Source organism: Aotus nancymaae, unplaced genomic scaffold, assembly GCF_030222135.1.
Source record: "Aotus nancymaae isolate 86718 unplaced genomic scaffold, 86718_ANA_hifiasm-v0.15.2.pri h1tg000008l, whole genome shotgun sequence".
NCBI classification, from domain to species: Eukaryota; Metazoa; Chordata; class Mammalia; order Primates; family Aotidae; genus Aotus; species Aotus nancymaae.
The window spans coordinates 23,471,347-23,495,760 of record NW_026988419.1 but is presented as its reverse complement, the minus strand read 5'-3'; the positions used below and the strand labels follow the sequence as shown (position 1 = coordinate 23,495,760).

The following is a 24,414-nucleotide window of genomic DNA, read 5'->3' as shown; positions in this document are numbered from 1 at the left end:
TATAAGGATAATGCACATTGATTTTTTTGAAGTCGATATTCAGAAGAACAAGAAAGTTTAAAAACATCTGTTTTGGTACTCTTTATGGATTTTGTTATTGTGTACACCAAATGGTGTAATTACATCCTTGTTTCATAAAAACTTTGATGAACTCCATTTGGGAATCACATTGATTTTTTAGTGGAAATGTAAGACTTTTAAAAAATGACCAATGTGACTGTGTCAATTTTGTAATGAGTAACCAATAATTAATACAAAAGGGGAAACATCTGATTGCCTGTCTTGCCACCAGTTTCTCTCATTACTACTGCAGCTGGGTATTTAAGTAGCTCTTTTTTAAAAAAATTGAAATGAACAGATATAGTCTTTCTTTTCCCTGAATAGTTGCTGATTCTGGATTCCTCTGTGGAATATTATACTCTAAGAACTATCTGTAGATGACTCTCCTTTTGCAAAGGCAAAGCAGAAATTAATTAACCATTAACCAAATAATCACATTGGCATCATCCACAGACTTATAATATTATCTGGGGCACAGGATACTTCTTTTCTTCACTCCACTCCCATTATAAATATCTTTTATACATGCATGCAGAATGATAAAGGATCATGGGCCCATGTCAGTATTTTCAGCTTCACCCAAAACTAAAATAGCAACTATTTCCAGTCATTTTTGCATACAAAAGACACACATACACAGTAAATTTGGGGGGAGCAGGTTGTTGCTTTTATAAACTGCATGGTATGTTTGAGTGCAGTTACTCGATATTAAAGCTCCTAAGTTGTAATGATAGCTTAACTATAGCTATACTTTGCCAGCCTTTAAATCTAAAACCATTTTTTAAAAAACATTTAATTGTTTACCCATGTGACTATTCATTTACTCAATAGTCACAGAGACTTCAGGCTGCAAACATGTGTTGAATGTGCCCCTTCACCCAAATGAATTCTGTGTCTGATGTGTTTGATATTTGTCCATCTTATTTTCATTTAAATTGAAATTTTAAAAAGGTGTTCCCATCCATGTGATAGAGTTGTTTGTGTGTGTCTGTCACTACTGTTTCCCTTCCCATTGGAAAAAAATTGAGATTAGAATATGACATCTTAAACCTTTTGGTGGCTTCCAAACCAGGGATGTGATCAAACCAATGTTTTCCAAATGACAGCTACGACATCAGTGATTAAAAACAGAATCTCAATTTTGGCAGCTTGGGGCCACAAGGCCTTGTCCTCCCTCCCAAACCTTTGAAAATACCCATCCCAGGGAGTCTCCCAACCATCCTTCAAAGATAATGATATCTTTGAAGCGACTGTATCATACAAGTGATTTTGGCTGACACCCACCAGAGGATGGTCTCCTGTACTCTCTCCAGGGTACGCTAACACTGTTGATGCTTGGCAGGGTGGCAAGTATACAAAGTGAACCTGGTCAACAGAACCTCCTCGTTCAGCAGCCACTGGGGAGGAAGAGGGGCCTGAGGCAGGTAAGCAGACCCTTAAAGTGCAAGCGCAAGAAAACCATCCTACAAATTGGATTGTAGAATGTGTGCTTTTAAATGCACATGTATATTAAAATTACTTTTTGCTGCTGGATGTGCCTGGTATCCCAGCTACTGGGGAGGCTGATGTGGGAGGATTGCTTGAGCCCAAGAGTTAAGAGTCCAGCCTGGGCAACATAGTAAGACCCTGTCTCTAAAAAACTAATTAAATAAAACAATGCATTTTTTTAAAAGTTTATATTTTGCATTCACCCTACCTAAAATAAGCAGCACAGAGCAACTTTAAAATGCGTAAGTACTTAGGCAAGCCAAATGATACTCTATTTTAGCTCTGAATTTTCTTATTAGCAAAGCTGATTATGTAGTAAAGTAAGTAGGCCTATAATTCTATTTGTTCCTTACCTAGAAACCTTCTTTACCAAGAAAGAAAGTTTGCCAAACTTATTGATAGAGGAAGATTTGTTATACAGTTGATTTAAGGCCTGTTTCTGCATAGAGGCAAGGAAAAAGAAGTCTGTCCTTTCTCACTTCAAGATTATTAAATTTAAAGCAAATTGAAGTAATGATCATCTTTACAGATTTCCTTATGCGGAGTTATTTTACATTACTTTCTAAATAAAAATCTGAAAGCGGCTTATCACTTTTGCTTCCATAGGAGCCTCCCATTATTGATTCAGGTACCAGGCACTTGGCCAGCATCTGAGGTTTTAAAAATAAACCTCCCCTTTGAAAGTTAGCATATATTCAACTATGAGTTTTAAATGAGCAAAGGTTGATCAATAAGCAATAATTCATTTTGTGTCCTAAAATTACTGAAATTCTCAAGTTTATTATCTAAATTATGTTAGTCAATGTTCTTGGCATATATAAAGGAGTAACAATTGGGAGACGAACTAGTTAAAGGGAATGTCAGAAGAAAATACAGTTAAATATGTAGAAATAGATTTATCAGATATAAATGTAAGGAACACCCACAAGAATCCACAGAAACATATAAACAATTTCCCCCTAAGCAGTTAGACCCTCCTACAAGTTTTATTCTGCCTATTCTCTTTAGCTAAGACGTCCTCTACTATCACGTCAGAAAACTCAGACTGAACCCAAAAATCGTCACGGGGCTCGGCTGTCAACCACTCGCAGGAGCATTCAACCTAAAACGAAGCCGTCTGGTGAGGTCTCCTGTGTCCCTTCTGAATATACCATTGCCATGATGCCATACAACTCAGCCAGGAAGGCTTACAAAAACCAAGCTGATGGAGATAAGCATACCTTTGGGGAGGTGCTAACATAAGGGAAGGAGTTTCCCAGAAAAACATAGTGTCTTTTTTTCTTCTTGCCTTCTCCAATCCCTGTCTCTATCCCCCATGAACCTAGACAAATGGAAGAGCCCAAGGTAAACCACTAATACTATGAAATTTGACTATAAAAGGATGTGGTTTCTTTACTGAAACAAACTGGGTTTGCTATATGTCTCACTGAAGGTAAAGCTATGGTGAATAATAGGGATTTCTAAGTCCTGTAGGCAGTTGTTATTAGGAATGACCAACTTCACCCAATGCTCTACACAAATGTTATTTTAGGTCATTTATATGAAAATGATTTTTCTACCAAAGTCCTACTCTTTGTAAGAAGATGAAATCAAATGTGCAAAATGTTCAAACATGCTCTCGTTTATTAATAAGCCCAGCAATGTTTTTATTTAAAAAAACAAACCAGGAGACACTGGTTAAAACCAACTATTAAGCATTGACAGTCCACTTCCACCAACTCTTCACCAATTTACTGTTTCACCTCTGACCTACAGCGGATCAGAAACGGTCTGTGACCTTCATTGAGGCTCAGCCAGAGCCAGCAGCTGCCCCAACAGATGCACTTCCTGCCACAGGCCAACTACAGGGCTGCAGCCCAGTCCCATCTAGGAAACCAGAAGCAGTGGATGAACCAGTCCTCACATCTTCTCCTGCCATAATTGTTGCGGATCTCCACAGCCTGTCTCCCAAGCAGGTGAGGGCACTAGAGAAACAGGCAAGGCTTGCTCCCTGCATACTTATTTCTAGCAGCCACTCGGATACGCACATTTATTCCACATAAAGTCCAGGTCTGCAATGCTTTGTTATCCAAACAGACCCTGCTCCTGCCATCATGAAAAACAAAATCTATATAAAGTGTAGCCAGGAATATATCTACTTAAGAAGGACCAAGAAAAGTCTTGGTATTTTTAGTTATGAAAAACCTAAGAGAAAATACTTTGCAGCGAAAACAGCTATTGAAAACAGGTTTATACATGTTGAGCATCCCTAATCTAAAAATCTGAAACCTGAAATGCTCCAAAATTTGAAACTTTTTAAGTGCTGATATGACATTCAAAGTTCATGCTCAAAGAAAATGCTCATTGGAGCAGTTTATATTAGATTTTTGGATTAGGGATGCTCAACTAGGTAATTATATAATGCAAATATTCCAAAATCAGAATTCCAAAGCACTTCTGGTTCCAAGCATTTCAGATAAAGGATAGCTGAAAGATAGTTCAATTTTAAAAAATAAAGTTACCAGTTTAGATAAAGCCTTTAAATAAAAAACCTCTATGTCCTATAAGATGAAAGGAACTTTTTGTTTTGATCTTTTTCCTCATTGTTTTGCTATTTTTCCTGCTAATATTTTTCTTGTTTTGATATATTTCTTCTTTTTATTTTTATAAATGAATTTGTATAGCTTTACATTCTCCTCATGTGGTATTTAAGGAAAACTAAAGGGCAATATTATAGTATATATTTGTATAGTCTTTAATGGTTAAAAAGCATTTTAACACTAAGATTATTATCTCATTTGATCCTCATGGTATCTAAGATAAGCAAGACCAAGACTTATGTTTATGTTACAGGTTCAAAAACTGAGGGTTAGAAAGTTGAAAGGGCCTACATAAGATCCTACCTATAACAAAGGCTGGAACTGGGACTAGCCATCTGATTCCTTTTCTTTCTTTCTTTTTATTTATTTATTTTTTATTTATTTTTTCATTGCATTTTAGGTTTTGGGGTACATGTGAAGAACATGCAAGGTTGTTGCATAGGTGCATACGTGGCAGTGTGATTTGCTGCCTTCCTCCCCTTCACCTATATGTGATGTTTCTCCCCATGCTATCTCTCTCCAACTCCCCACCCCCTGCTGTCCCTCCCCTACTTCTCCCCAACAGACCCCAGTGTATAGTGCTCCCCTCCCTGTGTCCATGTGTTCTCATTGTTCAACACCCGCCTATGAGTGAGAACATGCAGTGTTTGATTTTGTGTTCTTGTTACCACTAGACCATTACATTTTTTTATATTCTTCTCTGGTACCCATCCTATCATTCCATAATGTTATGATCCTTTTGATCACAGAGTGAGAACTTCCCCACTGAAGAAGGAGAAAAGAAGGAGGACACAGAAGCACAAGGTGCTACTGCACACAGTCCACCCTCTACCCAACTCTCTGACCCTGATGACTTCACGGGCCTCGAGACATCCAGCCTCCTACAGCATGGAGACACTGTCCTTCACATCAGTGAGGAAAATGGCATGGAGAACCCCCTACTGTCTAGCCAGTTCACCTTTACTCCCACTGAGCTGGGGAAAATGGATGAAGTCTTAGATGAGTCTCATGTTTAATTCTGTATATTGTAAGCTCTGCAGGTATACAGAAGACATGAAAGTGATCTCTCTACTACAAGTTCAATACTTTTGCTTAAAAAAGATTAATTACAAAATAGCACTTTATTTCTAATGGTTAGCACAAATCTGAATAGATTTTGCTGCCAATACACATAATGTTTCATAAACATCTTAAAAGTCAATGGCTAAAAGGATTTAGTTGTGTGAAAATCATAAAACCAGGGAGGAATAAGGGGAAAGAGCCATTTCACTGCACATTGTGATTCAAGAAGCCTTCAGCAGTTAAAAAATATATACTATTCAGTGCTGCTTTCATAGAACTATTAACAAATAATATGGCCTAAAAATAGAATGCAATTTTTTGAGATTACTCACATTATACATCTCATGCAAATATTTATTTTTATAGTTTTAAAAATATTAATTCAGGTTGGCTATACAAGTAGCAATTTACATAAAAAATAATTAATAAGAAAAATATTTACTTTGGGGATACTAAATAATAAGCCTGCAGCCATTTTTGTTTTGATTAACAATACAGCCATTTAGAAGAAGAAAAAAATACTATATATAGAGCTGTGGACTTTTAGATATTTATTTTTCAACTGTCATTTTCATTGCATGTTGTAGATCAAAATGCAGATGGCATAATCATCCCATTTCATAATCTATTGTTAGAGAATATTCTAGAAATCATCAGAAATAACTCTGAATTAAGAAGAACCTAAACAGCCTATACAATTATAAAACCTAAATGTAAATATACTCACTTAAAAGAGAAGGTATTCCTATTCCTAGCCCTGACTACATCAATGCCAAGATTAGAAACTATTGGGAAATGTGATTATTAATACTTTTCCTTACAGTATCCTGTGCCTGCCCTTCAGGGCATATTTTCAGAAATTAAGGTTAGTGTTGTTAGAATCAGTTTAATAAAATAACATTTTCTCAATAGAGACAATATTCTTATGATACTTGGAACATCTAAGTTTATAAGGAAAAACATATAAAGTAAAGAATTTCTTCATAGACACCTCCAGTTTATGTATTTGACAAATAAGCCTTTAACTTGAAGTTCAGTTACTTCAAGAAAAGTGTAACACTTAGAAGGCTTGTGAGGTCAACACCTAGTGTATTGCTGATCTTGTCACAGGGCTGTGCATCATGTGGTTCACAACTGAATTTCACAATTTTAACAGTTTACATTAGAAAACTGTTGTTACTTAACAACTAGGCATATACAAACTCATATACATACTTAAATTGGTATGGTGGTATAGGTGTGCTTGCGCGTGTGTGTGTATGTGTTTTAGTCCTCAAGATGAAGTTAAATATAGACTTTGATTACCCTGCAATGAATTTAAAACACATTCTGTATGCTTAAACTTTGAGTGTGTTGACTGTGAAATGTATATGTACATAAAGAGGATACCTACTAAACCCACCTTAATCATAAAGGAAAATTATTTTTTGTTAGAATTGCTTATTAAATAGGCATTGTTTATATTGTGGTTTATAATTTCAAATATAATTTGGGGTTATGGTCCTATCACTGAAAGAATGAAAGATATCCATGAGTTAAAAAGAACAAAACTAAAAATTTCAAATCTAACAATTCAGAAAATTGAGGCAGTAGATGACCTTCTTTGTGTTTTGCAATATTTTCATGTTATTTACAGTTAAAGCTGAAATAATTCGCAAGTGCAGGAATATAAATGTTAAGTGGTTTTATGATTCCAAGCTGATATATTTCACCTGTTAAAAATTATGCTGCTCAATTAGCATTAGAGGCCTTATGTTTGGTAATTACAAGTGTCTGGGCTATGTGAGTCTCTATATATGTGTGTGCTTTGTTCCAGTTTCTTGATTCAAATTATCTATGTATAATTGTATGAAATATTTAAATAGCAAAGATGTCAAAGAAGATTATTAAATATCCAACAAGAATCCTAAATACCTTTATATATATTTAAAAAGTATTGGGCTGTTTTGAACATGATTACACTGGTCTGTCTGCCTTTTAGCCTGACTCCTTCACTCTTGTGTATGGAAGTCTATTAGAAACTTTCAATAAGCTAAGCAATGTTGTAGCTTGCAAAAAAAAGCCTCCACTCTGAGAAACAGGGCCTTATAGAGTAGGAATGTTTTCATACTGGAACTACTGAAATTTTGCAGATGTATGCATCTGTTCCATTTAAGGTGCCCTTAAATGTGTTGAATGTAATGTGTTGAATGTTTATGTGTAATGGCTAAAGTATCTATATGTGTGTGCATAAAACTGTCACAAGATGTATTCTCAGGAATACTGTTACCTGGAGTTTGAAAGGAATAACTATTAAAAAAAAAAGTTGGGGAAGATTAGAAAAAAGTTCAAGATAAATGTTCAAAATATTATTAAGTACATGACTAAAAGCTAATTACTACATATGATAAATACAGTGTTGGTAATAGATCATTTCTTAAGCCATGATGCTTAATGATATTTATCTTATTCAGAGGAAAAATAAAAAAAGGTACCCACTTCCCACGTAGAAAAAATTAAGACTCAACAAAGAGGTTGCTTCTTCTGAAATTAACTTTTGAGAGAACTTGGATTAAACCATGTGTTACCTGTGATAGTATGACTCAGATCCAATGAAAACAGTTTAAATCCTGGATGTAGGATCTCCTATAGCAAAACATTTTACTTTCATTTTTCAGTATTTGCTGCTTTCTAGAATTCTATTAGATAAGCTATTTCATTTTTCTGAAAAGGAAACTGAGTTATTGAGTACATTGAGACAAGGCACTGAGAACTACAGTGTCAAAATCAAAAGGCATAAATGGGCATTGCAGTGCTGGTAGAAAACTCTATGGTACTGTTGATTGGTTAGGGCCTGTTGCACAGGCTGGGAGTAACTGGTTTGCTGTTTCAATCCTCCAGGAGTACCTTACACAAGGTGATAGCTCCTTTCTTTTTTAGCATTATATTCCTTTAGTCAACAAAGAACTTTCTCCATTCTGCTGCCCAGCTCTGAGAGTATCTGAGATAATAGGGTGTGTGTAAGGACTTTTAGGGAAGAAAGGGTCATAAATGAATAGAATTACAGTCCAAAACATGAATTAAATATCCTTCCTCCAGTTATAAAGGATACTTTAATAGAACACAGTCTCCAGAATTTGCTGCTATCACACCAAGTCATGCTGTTGCCCTGTGACCTTACATTTCCAATTCCATGGCCTTGTCTTGGCAGTGAGTAAAAAGTCCCACTTCAGTTACTTTAGTGGGTCTCAACTGCAGCATTTCAGAAACAAATTTTGATTTGACACTCAGGAGAATAAAAACAAGGTGAGGGCAGAATGTATTTGGAAAAGCTTAAGACAAATTTACTTATATTGTTTTAGGATCATTTAGGATTACACATCAATTTACCTCCATAAATCTTTGAATCATCACTGTGACCACAGGATGAAAATCCTTTATTAGCCATTTTATAGGTAAAAGCAAAAGATTGACTACACAGCCGACTTCCCTCAGATAACTATAAAGTCTATTATGAATACTGAATGACCAAAGAACATGGAAAAAATACATATGAATAAATATTGAAATGTTTATGAAAGATATTTATGAAAGATATTAAGACTTCTGTGTTTAGGTATGCACATATAATAAAATAAGTCTAAAAATATTTAGGATGTATATGTTTCATTTCTTAATGTGGGGAAGAGGTTGACTCATTCTGGAAGATGCTCATTTTGGATCCAGGGGTATGCCTTTGTTAATGCCTTGCTGGCCATCCTCAACCTCCCCAGTCTGGCGGGAGGTCACCATCCAATTAGACATCTCCAAAACACTCCCTATCACCCTTCCCCACAAACTAGCTCTACTCTACTCATGCTTTCCAAATCTACCCTTCTTTCTTTTTTTTGAGATGGAGTTTCACTATTGTTGCCCAGGCTGGAGTGCAATGCCATGATCTTGGCTCACCGCAACCTCCACCACCCCAGGTTCAAACAATTCTCCTGCCTCAGAGTAGTTGGGGTTACAGGCATGAGCCACCATGCCCGGCTAATTTTTTTATTTTTATTTTTAGTAGAGACAGGGCCAATTGGTTGGTCAGGCTGGTCTGGAACTCCTGACCTCAGATGATCTGCCCATGTCGGCCCCCAAACTACTGGGATTACAGGCGTGAGCCACTGCACCTGGCCCATATCTAACTTTCAAAATAAAAATAAACTTATTTGCCCAGGCTTTAGCCTACTGGAATAACTGGTAGATTTCCTAGTGGGATTGTTAAGAGATCTGGTGGTCCTCACAATGTGGCCAGAAACACCATGTGGTCCAAGTTCTGTCTTTTATACAAAGTGCTCTATCCTTACTCCCTAAGGATTGCTCTTGCTAACTCCATTTGTTCCCCCTCATGTGGTTTTACTTCTCTCTTTTCCTGACCCTAGGCACATTTAGCATCAGGATACTCTTACCCATTTCTGAACTGTGTGTGAACAGTTCAGAACCTACACAATTTGTGAATGAGCATTGGAGAGGTGTAGGGCCCAAGGGAAAACTTTCCCTTCACCCTCCCAAAAGTTTTGCTGAAAATCACTGACAAAAAGAGGATTAACAAGAGAAAAGGCTAAAAACTTATTTGATCATAGTTTTACCTGATATGGGAGCCTTCAGAATGAAGACCCAAAGGTACAGGGGAGATTACCCATTTTTATACTTAGGTTCAACAAAGTATAGACAGCCATATAGAAATATGATTGGACAAAATAGACGATCTAATGCTAACAGACTGACCTGGCATTGGCCATTCTAGTTTAGATTCCTGGCCTCTCTGTGCAGCATACCCTCCTCCTGGATATGGGATAGAAACTTTTCTAGAAGAGGAGTTGTATAACCTAAAATAGAGGTAGATCAAATAATTTCTTTATGGCCAGTTTTTACACAGAAAGGTGGAGGAAAATCAGAGTAACACTTTTGAGTTTTATGGCTGGCTTCAGGGAAAAGGGTTCCTGGTTTCGATAGCTCTTGTTAGGGAAGAGAGGCTCTAGTTTCTATGACCTGCCTCCTGGGAGAATGAGACTAAGGGCAGGGCAGGAGGTCAGAGAAACACTGTTGCCTCTGAGGCCTTCACTTTGGGGTATCATTTTCTGAGCCCCAACAGAGGGAAAAACAAAAAAGATACGAAGGAGTAAGTGCAGTACCATTTTGTACTGAGCACCACGCATCCTGCTGGGTGCATTACCTGGCTTCACTCAATCTTCACAAACCTAAAGCTGGGCACTGTCTTTGCAGATGAGAAAACCGAAGTAGGACATGACTTGCCAGGTCACCCAGCTACTACCTGGCAGAGCCAGTATTCCTCCAGCTCAAAAGAGCTCTAAAAGAAATATGAGAGAGCAAGGTTTTTATTGTTTTAAAGGGCCAGCAGAGGCGCTGGAGAGGAAAGGAACTCATTTGCAAACAGTGGAGAAACAAAAAGTGATGTGAAGTCAAGAGCCGAGGAGAGGGGACTGCAGGGGAAGTAAAGCGAAAAAAGTTTAAGAAATGCCTTGAGTACCGCAAGGACTTAAAGATCCAAACAGTCTAAGGCGGCAGGTCAGAAGGAGGAGGACGAGGCCCCCGTGACAGACCCCACTCCAGGACAGCAGCTGACGGCAACTCACCACAGCAGGAGGCGGGACTTCCTCACCTCAGAGTCGCTGCTTCCGGTAGAGTCCGGAAGCCTGCACGGAGAAGGGGCGGGGCCAAAACTACGCGCCCAATCGGGGCGACGGCTAGTCCTGCCGGGGGACTCGTGGGGTAATTTGCTCTTGGGAAGCTGCGGTATGGCGTCTGGCTGCAAGATTGGCCCGTCCATCCTCAACAGCGACCTGGCCAATTTAGGGGCCGAGTGCCTCCGGATGCTAGACTCTGGGGCCGATTATCTGCACCTGGATGTAATGGACGGGTAACTCCTCCGGGCTCCGGTCGGGCTTGCCGCGCGGGGGGGCGGGATCAGCGCACCTTTATTGAGTGCCTGTTAATGTACCGCGTCCCAGTGCCACCGAGCGCCTCACTCTGAATGTGTTGCTAGGAGGGGAATGGGGTAGGATCCCTGGCGGTCCTGGCAGGAGCGGACCCGACGCGACATCCTGGGTTGCGGCCGGGTCCCAAATCTCAACTCCTCCCCTCCCCCCACGTAACGTGTGGTCGTCCATCACTTAGGACCCGGAAGCGACCTTAAATCTTTAGGACGTTTCTTCACTTTCAGCTAGAGAAACTGAGCCCCAAGGGGAGAAGCATGACTTGCCCAAGCTCATATAGCTAGTTAGTGGCAAAGCTGGGAGACAGACTCCTGTAACGATTAAACTTGGCACCTGCACTGAGATTCCCGAGTTCTGCCACTTCCTAGGTTACCTTGGACAAGCCACTAACCTAATTGAGCTTCAGTTTCATAATTTGAAAAATGGAACTACTAATAGAACCTACCGCTTAGGCATCTTTGGAAGATGAAATGAGCAATTACATGTAAAGTTTACAGTGCCTGGCGTATATTAAGTTCTCTATAATTGTTAGTTGCATCATTATTAAAATTCTGATTTTCCTGTCTTTTTTCTCTTCAGGCGCCCTCCTCTTCAGGGAGGTCAGTTTTTTGTAAGTAATTTTTAAGCACTGTAGTTATAGCACCTAATATTGTTTGGAATCAGGATATTAGTTTCTGAAGTTGGTTATAGAATAAGGAAACAAACCCAGAGAAAGTAGTAAGACTCCCTCAGGATTACAGAAGATTGTAACAGACTTGCAACTTGGCTCTTCCTGGGTTTGCCAAGTCGTTCTCTGAGCCCCCACTTTTAACTGACTATAAAATTCATAAACGCCATTATCTTGGGTGGGGATGGAAAAATAAATTTATTTTAAATAGATAAAAACTCTGTTCCCTCATTCAATTTGCAAATTGGTGTTATTTTCAAAAGATGATGATTTCCTTTTCTTTTTAATGTTCATCTGACTTTGAAGAGTTTTGTCTTTCATTGCTCTATGTGGTTAAATGTATTGTTTCTCTTTTGCATTTTACCCAGTTACCTTAGTTCACCCAACTGATAAAGACAAAACTTTGACCATAGAGTACTAGGAATAATAGGCTAAATGTGCAAAAAGTTTAGTAAATATTACTTCTCACAAAGGTTGGTTTTTAGTTGGCCATTATATGTAATTCTATTTATATACCTTATTTTTGACACCTGTGCTTGAAAGCCCTAAACTCTCACAGGTGTGTGACACTGAGTGTATACCTCAAAGATAAGTAGCTACATATTTGTGCCTGAGAAAACACCGAGGGGGGTCACAGGATTGAACGAGCTACATGTATATTTGTGGGTCTTTTTGACACACAATAATTAAACCGTGTTTGAGTAAGTGAATGGTTGGGGAAAGTAGTTGTTTCAGTTCACCAGTCAGGACTATTAATGATAACCATAATAGCAATGTTTAAGAGCACTTGGCTATTTCTATTCTGGCTTTCTGTGTGTGTGTGTGAATTAACTCACACAACTGTTTGAAATTGGTGGTGGTATTACCACCAGCATTTGGCAGCAAAGATTTGGGTACGGAGAGGTTAAGTCATCTGCCAGTGGTCTCGTAACTAGGAAATGGTGGAATCAGGGTTGGAAGCAATGCAACAGCTTGTGTTGTCTCACAAATTAAATGCTTTCTGTGGGTCCTAGGCGTACAGGGAATGATTAAGACATTCTTTGGCCTCAAAAAAGCAACTAATAATTTGTATACTTATTCTTGTTAATTTATTTCATGTCTCTCCTGCTACCCTATAAGCTTCCTGAAAGCCAAGTTTATCTTCTTTTTGCTCACCTATGTATTCTTTGCTAGAAAAGCACCATGAGGAGCTTAGTTTTCATTGGCTGAATGAATGAACTGCTTAATCATAGTAGGAGGAGTCTCTAAGGAGTCACTTTTGTCCACTCCCAGCTCTATGGCAGACTGAGCTCAATAAAATATTCACCATGGATCAGTTTGAGGAACAAAAAAAATAAAAAGATAAAGTATTTGTTTTTTATTGATTCCTCTTCCCGTTTGCCAGGAGATACTTTGGTTTGGAAAAACTGAATTCTGCATACACAGTTTTAAAATTATTTCCCTTTTAATCTTCTCTACACTCTGAGTTAAGAGCTGTTTGTATTCCCCTTCTGCAAAGGAGGAAACCAGCTTCTTCCCTGATGTCTCACCAGATTAGGCAAAACCTGGCAGAGATGGTACCAGTGCCCTTATGTGATGTGCTGCAGTGTCTCCTAGGCTAGGGCTATGAAAGTGGGCTGTGTTCTCTTTCCTTTGAAAGGTGACCAACCACATTGTACCTTCCCTCCCAAGACTGCCTTTGTGTTTTTTTTTTTCTCCTGATGCCTTTTTAAAATCTCATCCAGCATTACACTTTGGATGTGCTTGTTGTTTCCAGTCTCCTCCTCCCCACCAAGACCTTCAGTTTCTCTCCTGATTACAACTGAATTTCTTCATTTAGAAAGTCAGAAACCAGTTGTGGGAATACTGTGGAAGATGGAGCACTAGCGTGATTGGATATGTGAAACAAAGAACAAGTGGATTTACTGGGGGTAAAAAAACTAGAAAGCACATAAATGGATCATGACAAGACAGTGACTAGAATGTGTTCACCCTAAGCGTGGGGCAGAGCAAATAATTTCTAAATTAGTTATCAGGATTTAAAACTGGGGAGATTTCATATTAATACTGGATTTCTGACTTTTGAAAAAAGAAAGCAATCCAGAGACTTGGCAGCACTGGGCCCTCAGTCTTACAAGGTGAGCGCCACCTTTAGTCATGCCACATGTTCTTCATTTGGCCCCTTTCCCTATCTGCTCTGTTTTGCTCTTTAATGTTATCTGCTAACCCACAGCAGCATTTGAGTTTGTGATTCCCGATTCACAGTAAGATTGTTTTTGTTACAGTTTTGTACCTTTTATACTGACCCTAATTCTCCTCTTATCATCTTTGCCTTGTTGGGGGATAGGGTAAAAAGCTTGATCTGTCTGCAGTAGATTGCATTAGAATTACGTAAGTAAAGCTTAGGACTAATGATGGAACAGGAGAGAGAAAATTGTATCCTTGTATTACAAACAATTATAGTTTAATTCCACTAAGTCCTTGGGAGAAAGGGATACCTTTTTGTTGTATTTTATTTCTTTCAGACTTAACTAACTCCAGAAAATAACTTAAAGGAAAAAGAGGCAGAATAAGATAATGATGAAGCAGACTTTTTAATGAAGTTTCTCTCCATTAAAGTGAAATAATTGTTTTCCAAACTGGTCTGTTAACTCCCTCAAGCATTTGTTAAAAATTCAGATTCCCAGTCCTCTTTGGAGTCAGTAGGCTTGAGGTAGAGACTGTAAAATCATTAGAACTGCTCTCATGGTTACTGTTTGGCAAATTTGGGACACCCTGACTTCATGCTTAGGATTGTAGCCATTTTTTTGTTATGGCTTAGCCTTTGGGTTTTTTTGAGACTACTGGTGCATTTTTGTTCTTCTGATATACTGTTAACCTAGTGCATTGAATTGATTTTCAAAAGCACAAATTAAGTCACATAACTTTAGGGTTAGTATTTTTATACGTTTTGTTTAGGTTTTCTCAATAAAAGTGTATTTTTTTTGGTTCTCATATTTACTTGGGAGGTGGTTATTATACTTTTATTTTCATAATAAATGAAACTTAATGTTAAGACAACAAAACTATTTCCTAAACACAGCAAATTAAAAGAACAGTATGTGAAATTGAAATCTTTAATTCCAGAGTTGTAAAACATTCAATAGGACTTAGTGCCTGCTTCTCTGACCCTTATTTCAAGTTTTAAATAAACACACGCATCTTATCCACAGCCCTGACAATCATGGCTTAGGCAAATGGTAGAATAATTTTTTTAATGATAGAAATTAAACCTCCAAAGACCAAGGTGTTAATTGAGTGAAAGTGTCTGTACCCATCCACCTTACCTGTCCCTGTCAGATGTCTCCTGAATCCTTACCTCTCTCTGTTGAATCTCTTCACCACTGGACTTTTTTTCCTGCTTTTTGTTTGTTTGTTTGTTTGTTTGTTAGTTGTCATAGGGGCAGATGAGCATAGTAGTTAAGAGCCTGGACTTTGTAGCCATAGTGCCTATGTTTGACTCCTGTCTCCAGCACTTACTGGTTGTGTAACCTTGGGCCTCTGTTCCTCATCTGTAAAATACAGGTAATAAAAGTACCTACCTCACAAGGTTGTTAGGAGGTTTTAATGACTTAATATCTAGAAAGTCTTTAGAACTTTGTGTGGCCCACATATAAGTTTGGTTTTTATTAACACTCATTCTACCTCTCATCTAAGTGTAAGATCTTAAACATAGTTTGTGTTTTAACTCCCCTCCCACACACCTAATCATTTAACAGATCCGATCAGTTTTGCCATTCCTTGCCATTCATAGTGTGCCTTGCCGCCTATCAAGCGGCAGTTGCAATTACCTACCTTCTTGCAATTTATTTCCCATTCTATCTTATTTATTAATGTTTCTTGCTTTAAGATCTTACTTCATATTTACAGCAGGACAGAAGTCCAGACATTGAGCCTGGCGTTTGACAGCTTTTAATACTACCTACCTCCCATCTTTTTTACACTAGCCAAAGTTGGTCATTACCACTCTCCACGTCTTTGAATATAACTTGCTTATTTCTGCTTTTGCTTCATTTTCTACCTTTGTTTCTTTTTCCGTCTTTCTTTATAAATCCTATTTTGTAAATCTCATGAACAACTTCTTTCTTAACGTTCTCTAATACTTGCTTTTATTTTATATATGTTTTATCTATAATCACATGTTGCCTGCTTGTTATTGTATAGCTTTTCTTATAATCCTCATATCGGATAATACCTGCTGCTTTAACCAAGGCCAGATTTCAGTTGCTTAGCATTCTAGTTTCTCATTCATGTAAGAGTTTGGTGTGAGTGTTCTTCCATCCTGTGGCTCTGCCATTTTGTAAGGGCTTTATTGGCAGAAGGGTAAAGTGGTAATAGGAAAGGAATTCTACTTAACCTTCTGGACTCTGCAATGACACATCATTTGCACTCACAGTCCAGTGGTGAGAGTCACATGGGCCACTTGGATATAAAGGGAACTGGGGATGTCAACTCTGTCAAATCATTTGAGACATTAGCTGTCATTTAGCTGTCAATCTCTGTCATCTGGTAAGTCATTAGGTGTCAGTCTCTGTCATCTCTTGCCAGTGAGATTGTAAACTCCTAGGATAAACAGGAACTGTAGCATATTTCTTTACAAAACAGTTTTCTGAAGCACCTAGTATGCTACTTGCATATAGGAGGTTTTGTTAAATATTTAAGTGAACTAGTGATAGCACAAAAAGATTAACTGGATTAGGGTAAAGGATAAGTACTTTGGGTCTGGTAGACTTGATTTGTTTTTGAGACGAAGTCTTGCTGTCTCGCCCAGGCTGGAAGTACAGTGGCACAATCTTGGCTCACTGCAACCTCCACCTCCTGGGTTCAAACAGTTCTCCTGCTTCAGTCTCCCGAGTAGCTGGGATTACAGGCGCATGCCACTACACCAGTAAAAGTACACCCGGCTCATTTTTGTATTTTTAGTGGAGGTAGGGTTTCACTATGTTGGTCAGGCTGGTCTCGAACTCCTGACCTCAAGTTTTTATTAATAATCTGCCCTCCTCAGCCTTCCAAAGTGCTAGGATTATAGGCGTGAGCTGCCGCACCCGGCTGGTAAACTTAATTTGAATCCACTTTCACAAATTATTAACTGAGATACTTAAAAATTTTATTTATCTTGTGCTCTTCAAAGGGGATAATAATAGCATCTACTTTATAAGGCTGTTGTGAAGATGAAAGGAAGTACAATGCTTGGCATATAGTAAACCCTCAGTGAAAGGTGGTCATTATTAATAAACACATCATGTTTCTTTACTAGTCATTTTTTAAAAAGTTTAAAGAAACAGTCATTTAGTACCCTGTGATAGAAGTGATTAAAAGTAGCCACAGGCCTCCTGTGACAGCCTAGGATTCAGGAGACCAATATTAGGAGTCCAGAACTTACTAACTAGTGTGTGACTTGGGCAAGTCATAAAACCTGAGGGTTTTTATTTTGTCATCTCTCCATTTCTACCTGTCATGGATTATGAATTATAGAGTCAAATCACTGAGAAAATATATGTGACGTGATTTGATGAAATGTTAAGAAGACATTACCTAGTAAAACCAAAATGACCTAGTATTTTTAGTATTATTTAATACTGATGATTAAGTATTAAATTGAAAAACATTGCATACAATCCCCTCAACAACCCCTGTCAGAATTCAAATTGAGAGAGATACAGAAACTGAATTGAAAACATTTTCAGAGTAGATTTTGTTTGTCTTGTAGGCATTTTGTTCCCAACATCACCTTTGGTCACCCTGTGGTAGAAAGCCTTCGAAAGCAGCTAGGCCAGGACCCTTTCTTTGGTAAGTGGGTGTTACGCCATCTGAAGCTGGATGTGTTGCTCAAGTAAAGGAAAACTGGATGGTTGATTTTTTAACTTCCAAGTTTGTCTGGCACCCTTTCCCCAACTTCCCTGTGCTGGGATTTCATTAGCCTGACTCTAGTAGCAAGCCAAACATCTTCCTGCCTCTGGGCCTTGGCTAATCTGCCTGGAAGGGTAGTAGCTTGGCTGGCTGCCTCATCTTTGGGCCTCAAGTCATTCGTTATTTCCTCAGAGAAGCCTTTCTGATTGCCCTCTCCCAAATTAACCTTTATCCAATTATCTTATCACCTGTTGATTTTCCTTTTAGAGCTTCCTTTGATCTGAGATTACTTTTATTAGACTATAAACTTTCTGAGGGCAGGGATTGAATCTACCATGTTTACTGTGGTTTTCCTAAAGCTAAGCATAGACATGATCAGGGCTCGGTGTAATTGTTAAATGAATTTATGAATCAGTTGATCCATGGTCTAGAAGCCATTTATTTAGTGTGAATTGGAGCTTTCTAAAGGTGGTGCCTAAATATTCACTCCAATGTCATAGTACAATGTAAATTAAGATTTTTAAAATTACTTAGTGGCCTACAAGTGATTTATACTAAGTTAGCAATGTCTCACCTGCCAGGTCTCTTAAACATAAGAAATTTTACAAGTTTTTATAAATAGTGTATTTTTTTTTTTCTTATTTTTAAATAGAGACTAGGTCTCACCATGTTGCCCAGGCTAGTCTCGAACTCCTGGGCTCAAGCAGTTCACCTGCCTTGGCCTCCCAAAGTGCTAGGATTACAGGCTTGAGCCACCATGCCTAGCCATAAATAGTGTTGTTGTTTTTTTTAATGTAACTTAGAATTTAGTAGAACTTAGATTCTTTTTAATTAACATGTTGATGACCAATTTTTTGAAGGACTCTATGCTGTTCACTAGAGTAGTCATAAGCCACATGTAGCTATTAAAATTAAATAAACTTAGGTTCATGACCAGCCTGGCCAACATGGTAAAACCCATTTTTACTAAAAATACAAAAATTAGCTGGGTGTGGTGGTGCACACCTATAATCTCAGCTACTCAGGAGGCTGAGGCATGAGGATCCCTTGAACCTGGGAGGCGGAGATTATAGTGAACTGAGATTGTTCCACTGCACTCCAGCCTGGGCGACAGTGTGAGACTCCATCTCAAAAAATTACATAAACTTAAAAATTCGGTTTCTTATTCACATTAATCACATTGCAAGTCTTCAGTAGTCACATACTGTATAGTGCAACTATGGGACATTTCCAATAATACAAAAAAATTCTGTTGGATACAGCACCCAGCCTCTGTACAGGATCCATCTCCTTTCAGTGCACCAAAGAAAATGTACATTATTACCTCATTTATGTGGCATGAAGAAACAGTGTCCCACCAATATGTTCCCCATTTTGAAATTTCCGTGTAATAGGATATAGTCCTCTGATTATTTAAACTTTTTTTTTGAAGCCACAATTAGCTTCTATAGCAGATACCATGACTTTTCCTATGAATTAAAGTTGTTCTCATGACTATGAGAGGTGGGTGAAATAAATAGCATTGTTTGCTCCCACTGTATGGCCAGAATCCTCGCTTCTGGCTTTCTTGTGTGAATTTTTTTTAATGCTTTTTTTTTTCCTTTCCGCTCCCTTTTGTTTGGGCTTCCATCATCACACCTTACTATTGTCTATACCCTTCCCTGTCGGTGCCTTTCCTTTTACCAATCCCATGTTGCTACCACCACACACAATCTACTTTTTCTTCTTGTTTTCAGTTTGTTGAAACTTACTAATTACTCTTTCTAGAATTTGGTCCAAAAGATAAATGAACTCCATGCACTTTAATGTTTGGGTTTTGTGACCCTTGTTTTTTTGTTTCTAAGAGATGGTCTCAGTCTATTATCCAGGCAGAAGTGCAGTGATACAACCATAGCTCACTGCATCCTTGAACTCCTGGGTTCAAGTAATCCTCCTGCCACAGCTATAGCTAGGACTATAGGTGTGTGCCACCACACCTGGCTGATTTTTTTTTACTTTTTGTAGAGATGGGATCTCCCTGTATTGCCCAGGCTGATCTTGAACGCTTGGGCTGAAGCCATCCTTCTGCCTTGGCCTCCCAAAGTGTTGTGATTGCAGGTGTAAGTCACTGAACCCAACTGCTTTGTTTTTTACATTAAGAAACATTTGTTAATTCTTGGATTTTGGTTGTTGGATAATTGATACATGAATATATTCTAGGACCTAGATTACATGTTGTGTTGTGTATGTAATGCTAACATTCTTAACTGTTCCGTTTTCATATTGGGTAGAAATAACCATCTAAGAAATACAGAAATAGGAAAAAGTCTGTTTCTGTTACTGTCTAAATCAGTGATCTTTAAGTATGTTGTATAAGGACCCATATAAATCCTTAAGACACTTTTCACATCATCCATGAGGGTATATCAAAACTATTTTCATAATACTAGGAAATTACTTGCCATTATTTCTATTGATGGTACAAAAACATTGATGAGTTAGTTTGCTGGTGCCATAACCCAGCTCAAGACAGGGACTATATCAGAAATCGTCATATTCTTCATCATCATGCATTTGCAGTAAGTATCCTTGATGAAGCAGTACAAATTAATTTTAATAAATCTTGGACCTTGAATACATGTCTTTTTAATATTTTGTGTGACAAGGTAGGAAGTGCATATGAAGCACTTGTGCTGCCATGCTGCATACTGGAACATAATGATTTCCTGAAGGAAAACCACTTGCACTGTAGAATTATGATCTGAACTAGCCATTTTCTTCCTCAACACGATCTTTATTTATTTGAAAGAACAACTGACAGATAAACTATGGTTTTTCAGACTTGGCATAACATTTAAAAAAATACTAAGTGAGTCTGTCTCTTCGAGGAAAGATACTTTGTTAGTTTTTGTTGCCAAAGGTAGAATTTTGAAAAACTTATGTATCTTACCACTGTGGGTTCCCAACAGTTAACAGTTTTTCTGATGAGATCTGTAGTAATTTTAAGAAATGTGATTTTGGGGTATTATGGAATGAAATCTGTCACTATTTGTAAGATTTATATAACTCAGTAAATCAGTACTTAAAAGACGCATTCAAAATATAAGATAAACAATGGGTTTTAATGTAACAAAAAATGAAAAGCTCATTGATATGGTTTACAGAGTGCACAGTGCAGCTAGCCTTTATAAAATTACCACTCGGCACATTTAAGATAGGCTAGACTAAGCTATGATATTCAGTATGTTGGTGTATTAAATGCAGTTAGACACAACAGTATTTTCAATTTAGGATGAATTTATTGGGATGTAACCCCATTGTAAGTCATGGGACATCTGTATTACAACAGATTGGATACAGCACAGATGTGAGATCATAGGTATCTTCTGTTAAGCCAGACACTGATGACTTGCAAAAATGTAAAACAAATAGTGCCACTCTTAATTAATATGCAGTAGAGTTTATTTATTTATTTATTTATTTATTTATTTATTTATTTAGAGACAGTCTTGCTCTGTTGCCCAGGTTAGAGTGCAGTGGTAGTGGTCGTAGCTCAGTGAAGCCTCAGTCTTCCTGGGCTCAAGCAGTCCTCCCCCCTCCCCGCTCCCCCTCAGTAGCTGGGACTACAGGGACACACCACCATGCCTAGCTAATTATTCTGTTGTTGTTGTTGGGAAGGAGTCTTACTATGTTGCCCAGGATGGTCTCAAACTGGGCTCAAGCCATCCTCCCTCCTCAGCCTCCTGAGATGATAGGTGTGGGCCACCATACCTGCTAAAAATTGTATGCTTTAAAATGTCTTAGTTTGAATTTCTCATACATTAAATATCTATAAATATAACCCATATCAACAGAAGTTTCTTGGGGTTGTTAATTTTTAAGAGTGTGAAAGGGAGCCTGATAATGGGAATGTTTGAGAATTGCTGATCTTATGTTAACTATACACAGATTTGCTGAACCATTAACATCCTGAACACTGTAGAAATTCTCCATTGAGGGTTGCTAGTGTTGCTAGTGGTTACTGGATGCTAGAGATAGAGCAAGGATGACATAGCTAACAGTCTGGTAACTTAAGGAATGAATAAAGTAGGTATTTTAAACTAGCTTGAATTTTCCTCGCTTATAATACAAAGAAATAAGAAATACCAGATTAAATACATTTTTTTAAGAATAAAGTTTTACCTATTAAAATATGTTCTAATTTAGGCCAGTGTGGTGGATCATGCCTATAATCCCTGCACTTTGGAAAGCCAAGGTGGGAGGATCACTTGTGGCGAAGAGTTCAAGACCAGCCTGGGAAACAGCGAGACATCATCTCTATTTTTAAAAAATTAAAATATGTTCTCATATAATTACTTTTGCTGGATTAGAAATATAAACATTAATCTTGACTTTATTAGTCAAGCTTTATACTCTCTTTTTCTAACTTTTTTCTAAGGCTTTATTGTTCTGGAATGTTGGAATTTTTTTCTTAAATATAGCTTGGCTGTAACAGAAATGTGCTTCCTCTAGCAAAACAAAAAACTCAAAACTTCTCCTCTCTACCGTCTATCAAACACAGGACTCTTCACAGTGTTATTTCTTGGTTTAGCTTATTTTAAACTGCTTTCTCCTCATGAAATAGTGTTATGTTTTAAGTCAAGATCTTTAAGAAGTCCATGTCCATTTTCACCTTATGTGTTTATATGAATCTTTTGAATTAGGATGAGTATCAGGTTTCTTGTAGTTAACGTGTCCTTCTCCCTAAATTTGTTCTTCTTGCAGTCTTCTGCCTCTCAGTTAATGGTAGTTCTGTTCTTCTAGTTGGTAAGGCCAAAATCCTTGGCACCATCTTTATTTTCCTCTCATCCATCCATCCATGGAGGATCCTCTCATCCTCCACGTCTCATCCGTCCTCAGCTCTCTTTGCTCTTTTTTCAGAACATATCCATTCTGAATTGCTGCCGTCATTTTTCAACTGGGTTGTTGCTGTCGTAGCTTCCTCAGTTGTATCTTGTCACTACACTGTGGTGGTTTTTCCCAGTGACCTGCAGAATGTCATAGGGTTTCTCCTCACCACATGCTTCCCTGACCTCTGACTGGTGTATCTCCTTCCTCAGCCATACCAGCCATATTAACTGCCAGCCTAGTGTATATTTTATTTACTTATTTTGTTTGTTGTTTGACTCTTCCACTAAAAACGTAATCCCTATAACAGGAGAGTTTCATGTTTTTGCTCTAACTCTAGGACCTAAAATAATTAATGGTGCAGTAACTGCTCAATAAATTGAAAGAATAAATAAAAAGAATCACTTAATTTTTCCTAGAGGAAACTAGTCTGCACAGATAATATGACATATTCTTTAAGTATTTTAGAGTGGCATTTCCTGGACCTGGACTTAGTTTTCCTGATTTTTAGATGTTAACTTTTTTTTTTTTTGAGACGGATTTTCGCTCTTGTTACCCAGGCTGGAATGCAATGGCGCGATCTCGGCTCACCGCAACCTCCGCCTCCTGGGTTCAGGCAATTCTCCTGCCTCAGCCTCCTGAGTAGCTGGGATTACAGGCACGCGCCACCATGCCCAGCTAATTTTTTGTATCAGTAGAGACAGGGTTTCACCATGTTGACCAGGATGGTCTCGATCTCTTGACCTCGTGATCCACCCGCCTTGGCCTCCCAAAGTGCTGGGATTACAGGCTTGAGCCACCGCGCCCGGCCCCGATGTTAACTTTTCTTATACAGCACTATATGCTTTCTGTGGGAAAGTAGTTTTTTTGGTAAATGAATTTAAATAAATCCTATCTTCACATAAGAGGAAACTACCTAATACTGAAATATAACTATTTAAGTAATGATTTGTGTGATGCCCAAAGTTCATATCCGAAGTGGCAAAAACTACATACAGGTTGGCTTCCAATAACATGAGCCAGGTATTTTTCAGTAATATTTTGAAGTGTCTTTTCTTTCTAGACATGCACATGATGGTGTCCAAGCCAGAACAGTGGGTAAAGCCAATGGCTATCGCAGGAGCCAATCAGTACACCTTTCATCTCGAGGCTACTGAGAACCCAGGGGCTTTGATTAAAGACATTCGGGAGAATGGGATGAAGGTAAGAAATCAGTGATGAGAGTGTTTTGTAACATTCACTCTCAGAGTTGGAAAGATTCTGGAAATGGGAAATTTTCTCTTTTTTTGAGACAGGGTCTTGCTCTATTGCTCAGGCTAAAGTGCAGTGGCCTAGTCAGGGCCCATTGCAGGTAAAGAACACCTGACTTAAGCAGTTGTTCTTCAGCTATGAAGCCAGTGTTTAACTTCTTTGTCAAATAGCATTTATATATTCCACTAATGTTTTCTGAAAGCTACTGCCTGTTGGAAATATTTACATTTAATAGTCTTGTTAACTCTCTAAAAATAAGAATAGATAGTTCTACTGGGCCTGCTATGCCACAATAACATAATACAGAAGTAATTGTTAATGTGATCTAGCTAGCATATTTGTCTCTGTTACAGGTTGGCCTTGCCATCAAACCAGGAACCTCAGTTGAGTATTTGGCACCATGGGCTAATCAAATAGATATGGCCTTGGTTATGACAGTGGAACCGGGGTTTGGAGGGCAGAAATTTATGGAAGATATGATGCCAAAGGTAAAAGAAGTATTTGATTTTGGGTTGAGGCTTTTACTGTGTGTTCATTCAGCAAGCATTTATTGAAAAGCTTATATATTTAGACATAACCTATTCTGAATGTGAGGAGATGGGGA

The 24,414-nt window shown here is 38.1% G+C and overlaps 2 protein-coding genes across 14 annotated transcripts in view; both read left to right on the top strand.

Moving 5' to 3' along the window:
* UNC80 (unc-80 homolog, NALCN channel complex subunit) overlaps positions 1–8,817 on the top strand; it is a 228,801-nt gene extending 219,984 nt beyond the window's left edge. For all 11 annotated transcript variants that reach the window (XM_021667055.2, XM_021667047.2, XM_021667043.2 and 8 more), the window contains 4 exons: positions 1,403–1,484; positions 2,557–2,668; positions 3,304–3,503; positions 4,877–8,817. In XM_021667055.2, coding sequence (XP_021522730.2) covers positions 1,403–1,484; positions 2,557–2,668; positions 3,304–3,503; positions 4,877–5,143 — 661 coding nt within the window. In that variant the 3' untranslated portion in view covers positions 5,144–8,817. The remainder of the gene's footprint in view (positions 1–1,402; positions 1,485–2,556; positions 2,669–3,303; positions 3,504–4,876) is intronic.
* Positions 8,818–10,912: 2,095 nt separating this feature from the next.
* Positions 10,913–24,414, top strand: part of RPE (ribulose-5-phosphate-3-epimerase) — an 18,932-nt gene continuing 5,430 nt past the window's right edge. For 2 of the 3 annotated variants that reach the window (XM_064373043.1, XM_012445999.2), the window contains exons 1-4: positions 10,913–11,082; positions 17,554–17,633; positions 23,623–23,762; positions 24,164–24,298. In XM_064373043.1, coding sequence (XP_064229113.1) covers positions 10,961–11,082; positions 17,554–17,633; positions 23,623–23,762; positions 24,164–24,298 — 477 coding nt within the window. In that variant the 5' untranslated portion in view covers positions 10,913–10,960. Of the gene's footprint in view, positions 11,083–17,553; positions 17,634–23,622; positions 23,763–23,850; positions 23,911–24,163; positions 24,299–24,414 lie in introns of all 3 variants that reach the window. The other variant, XM_021667029.2, reaches the window with a different exon arrangement.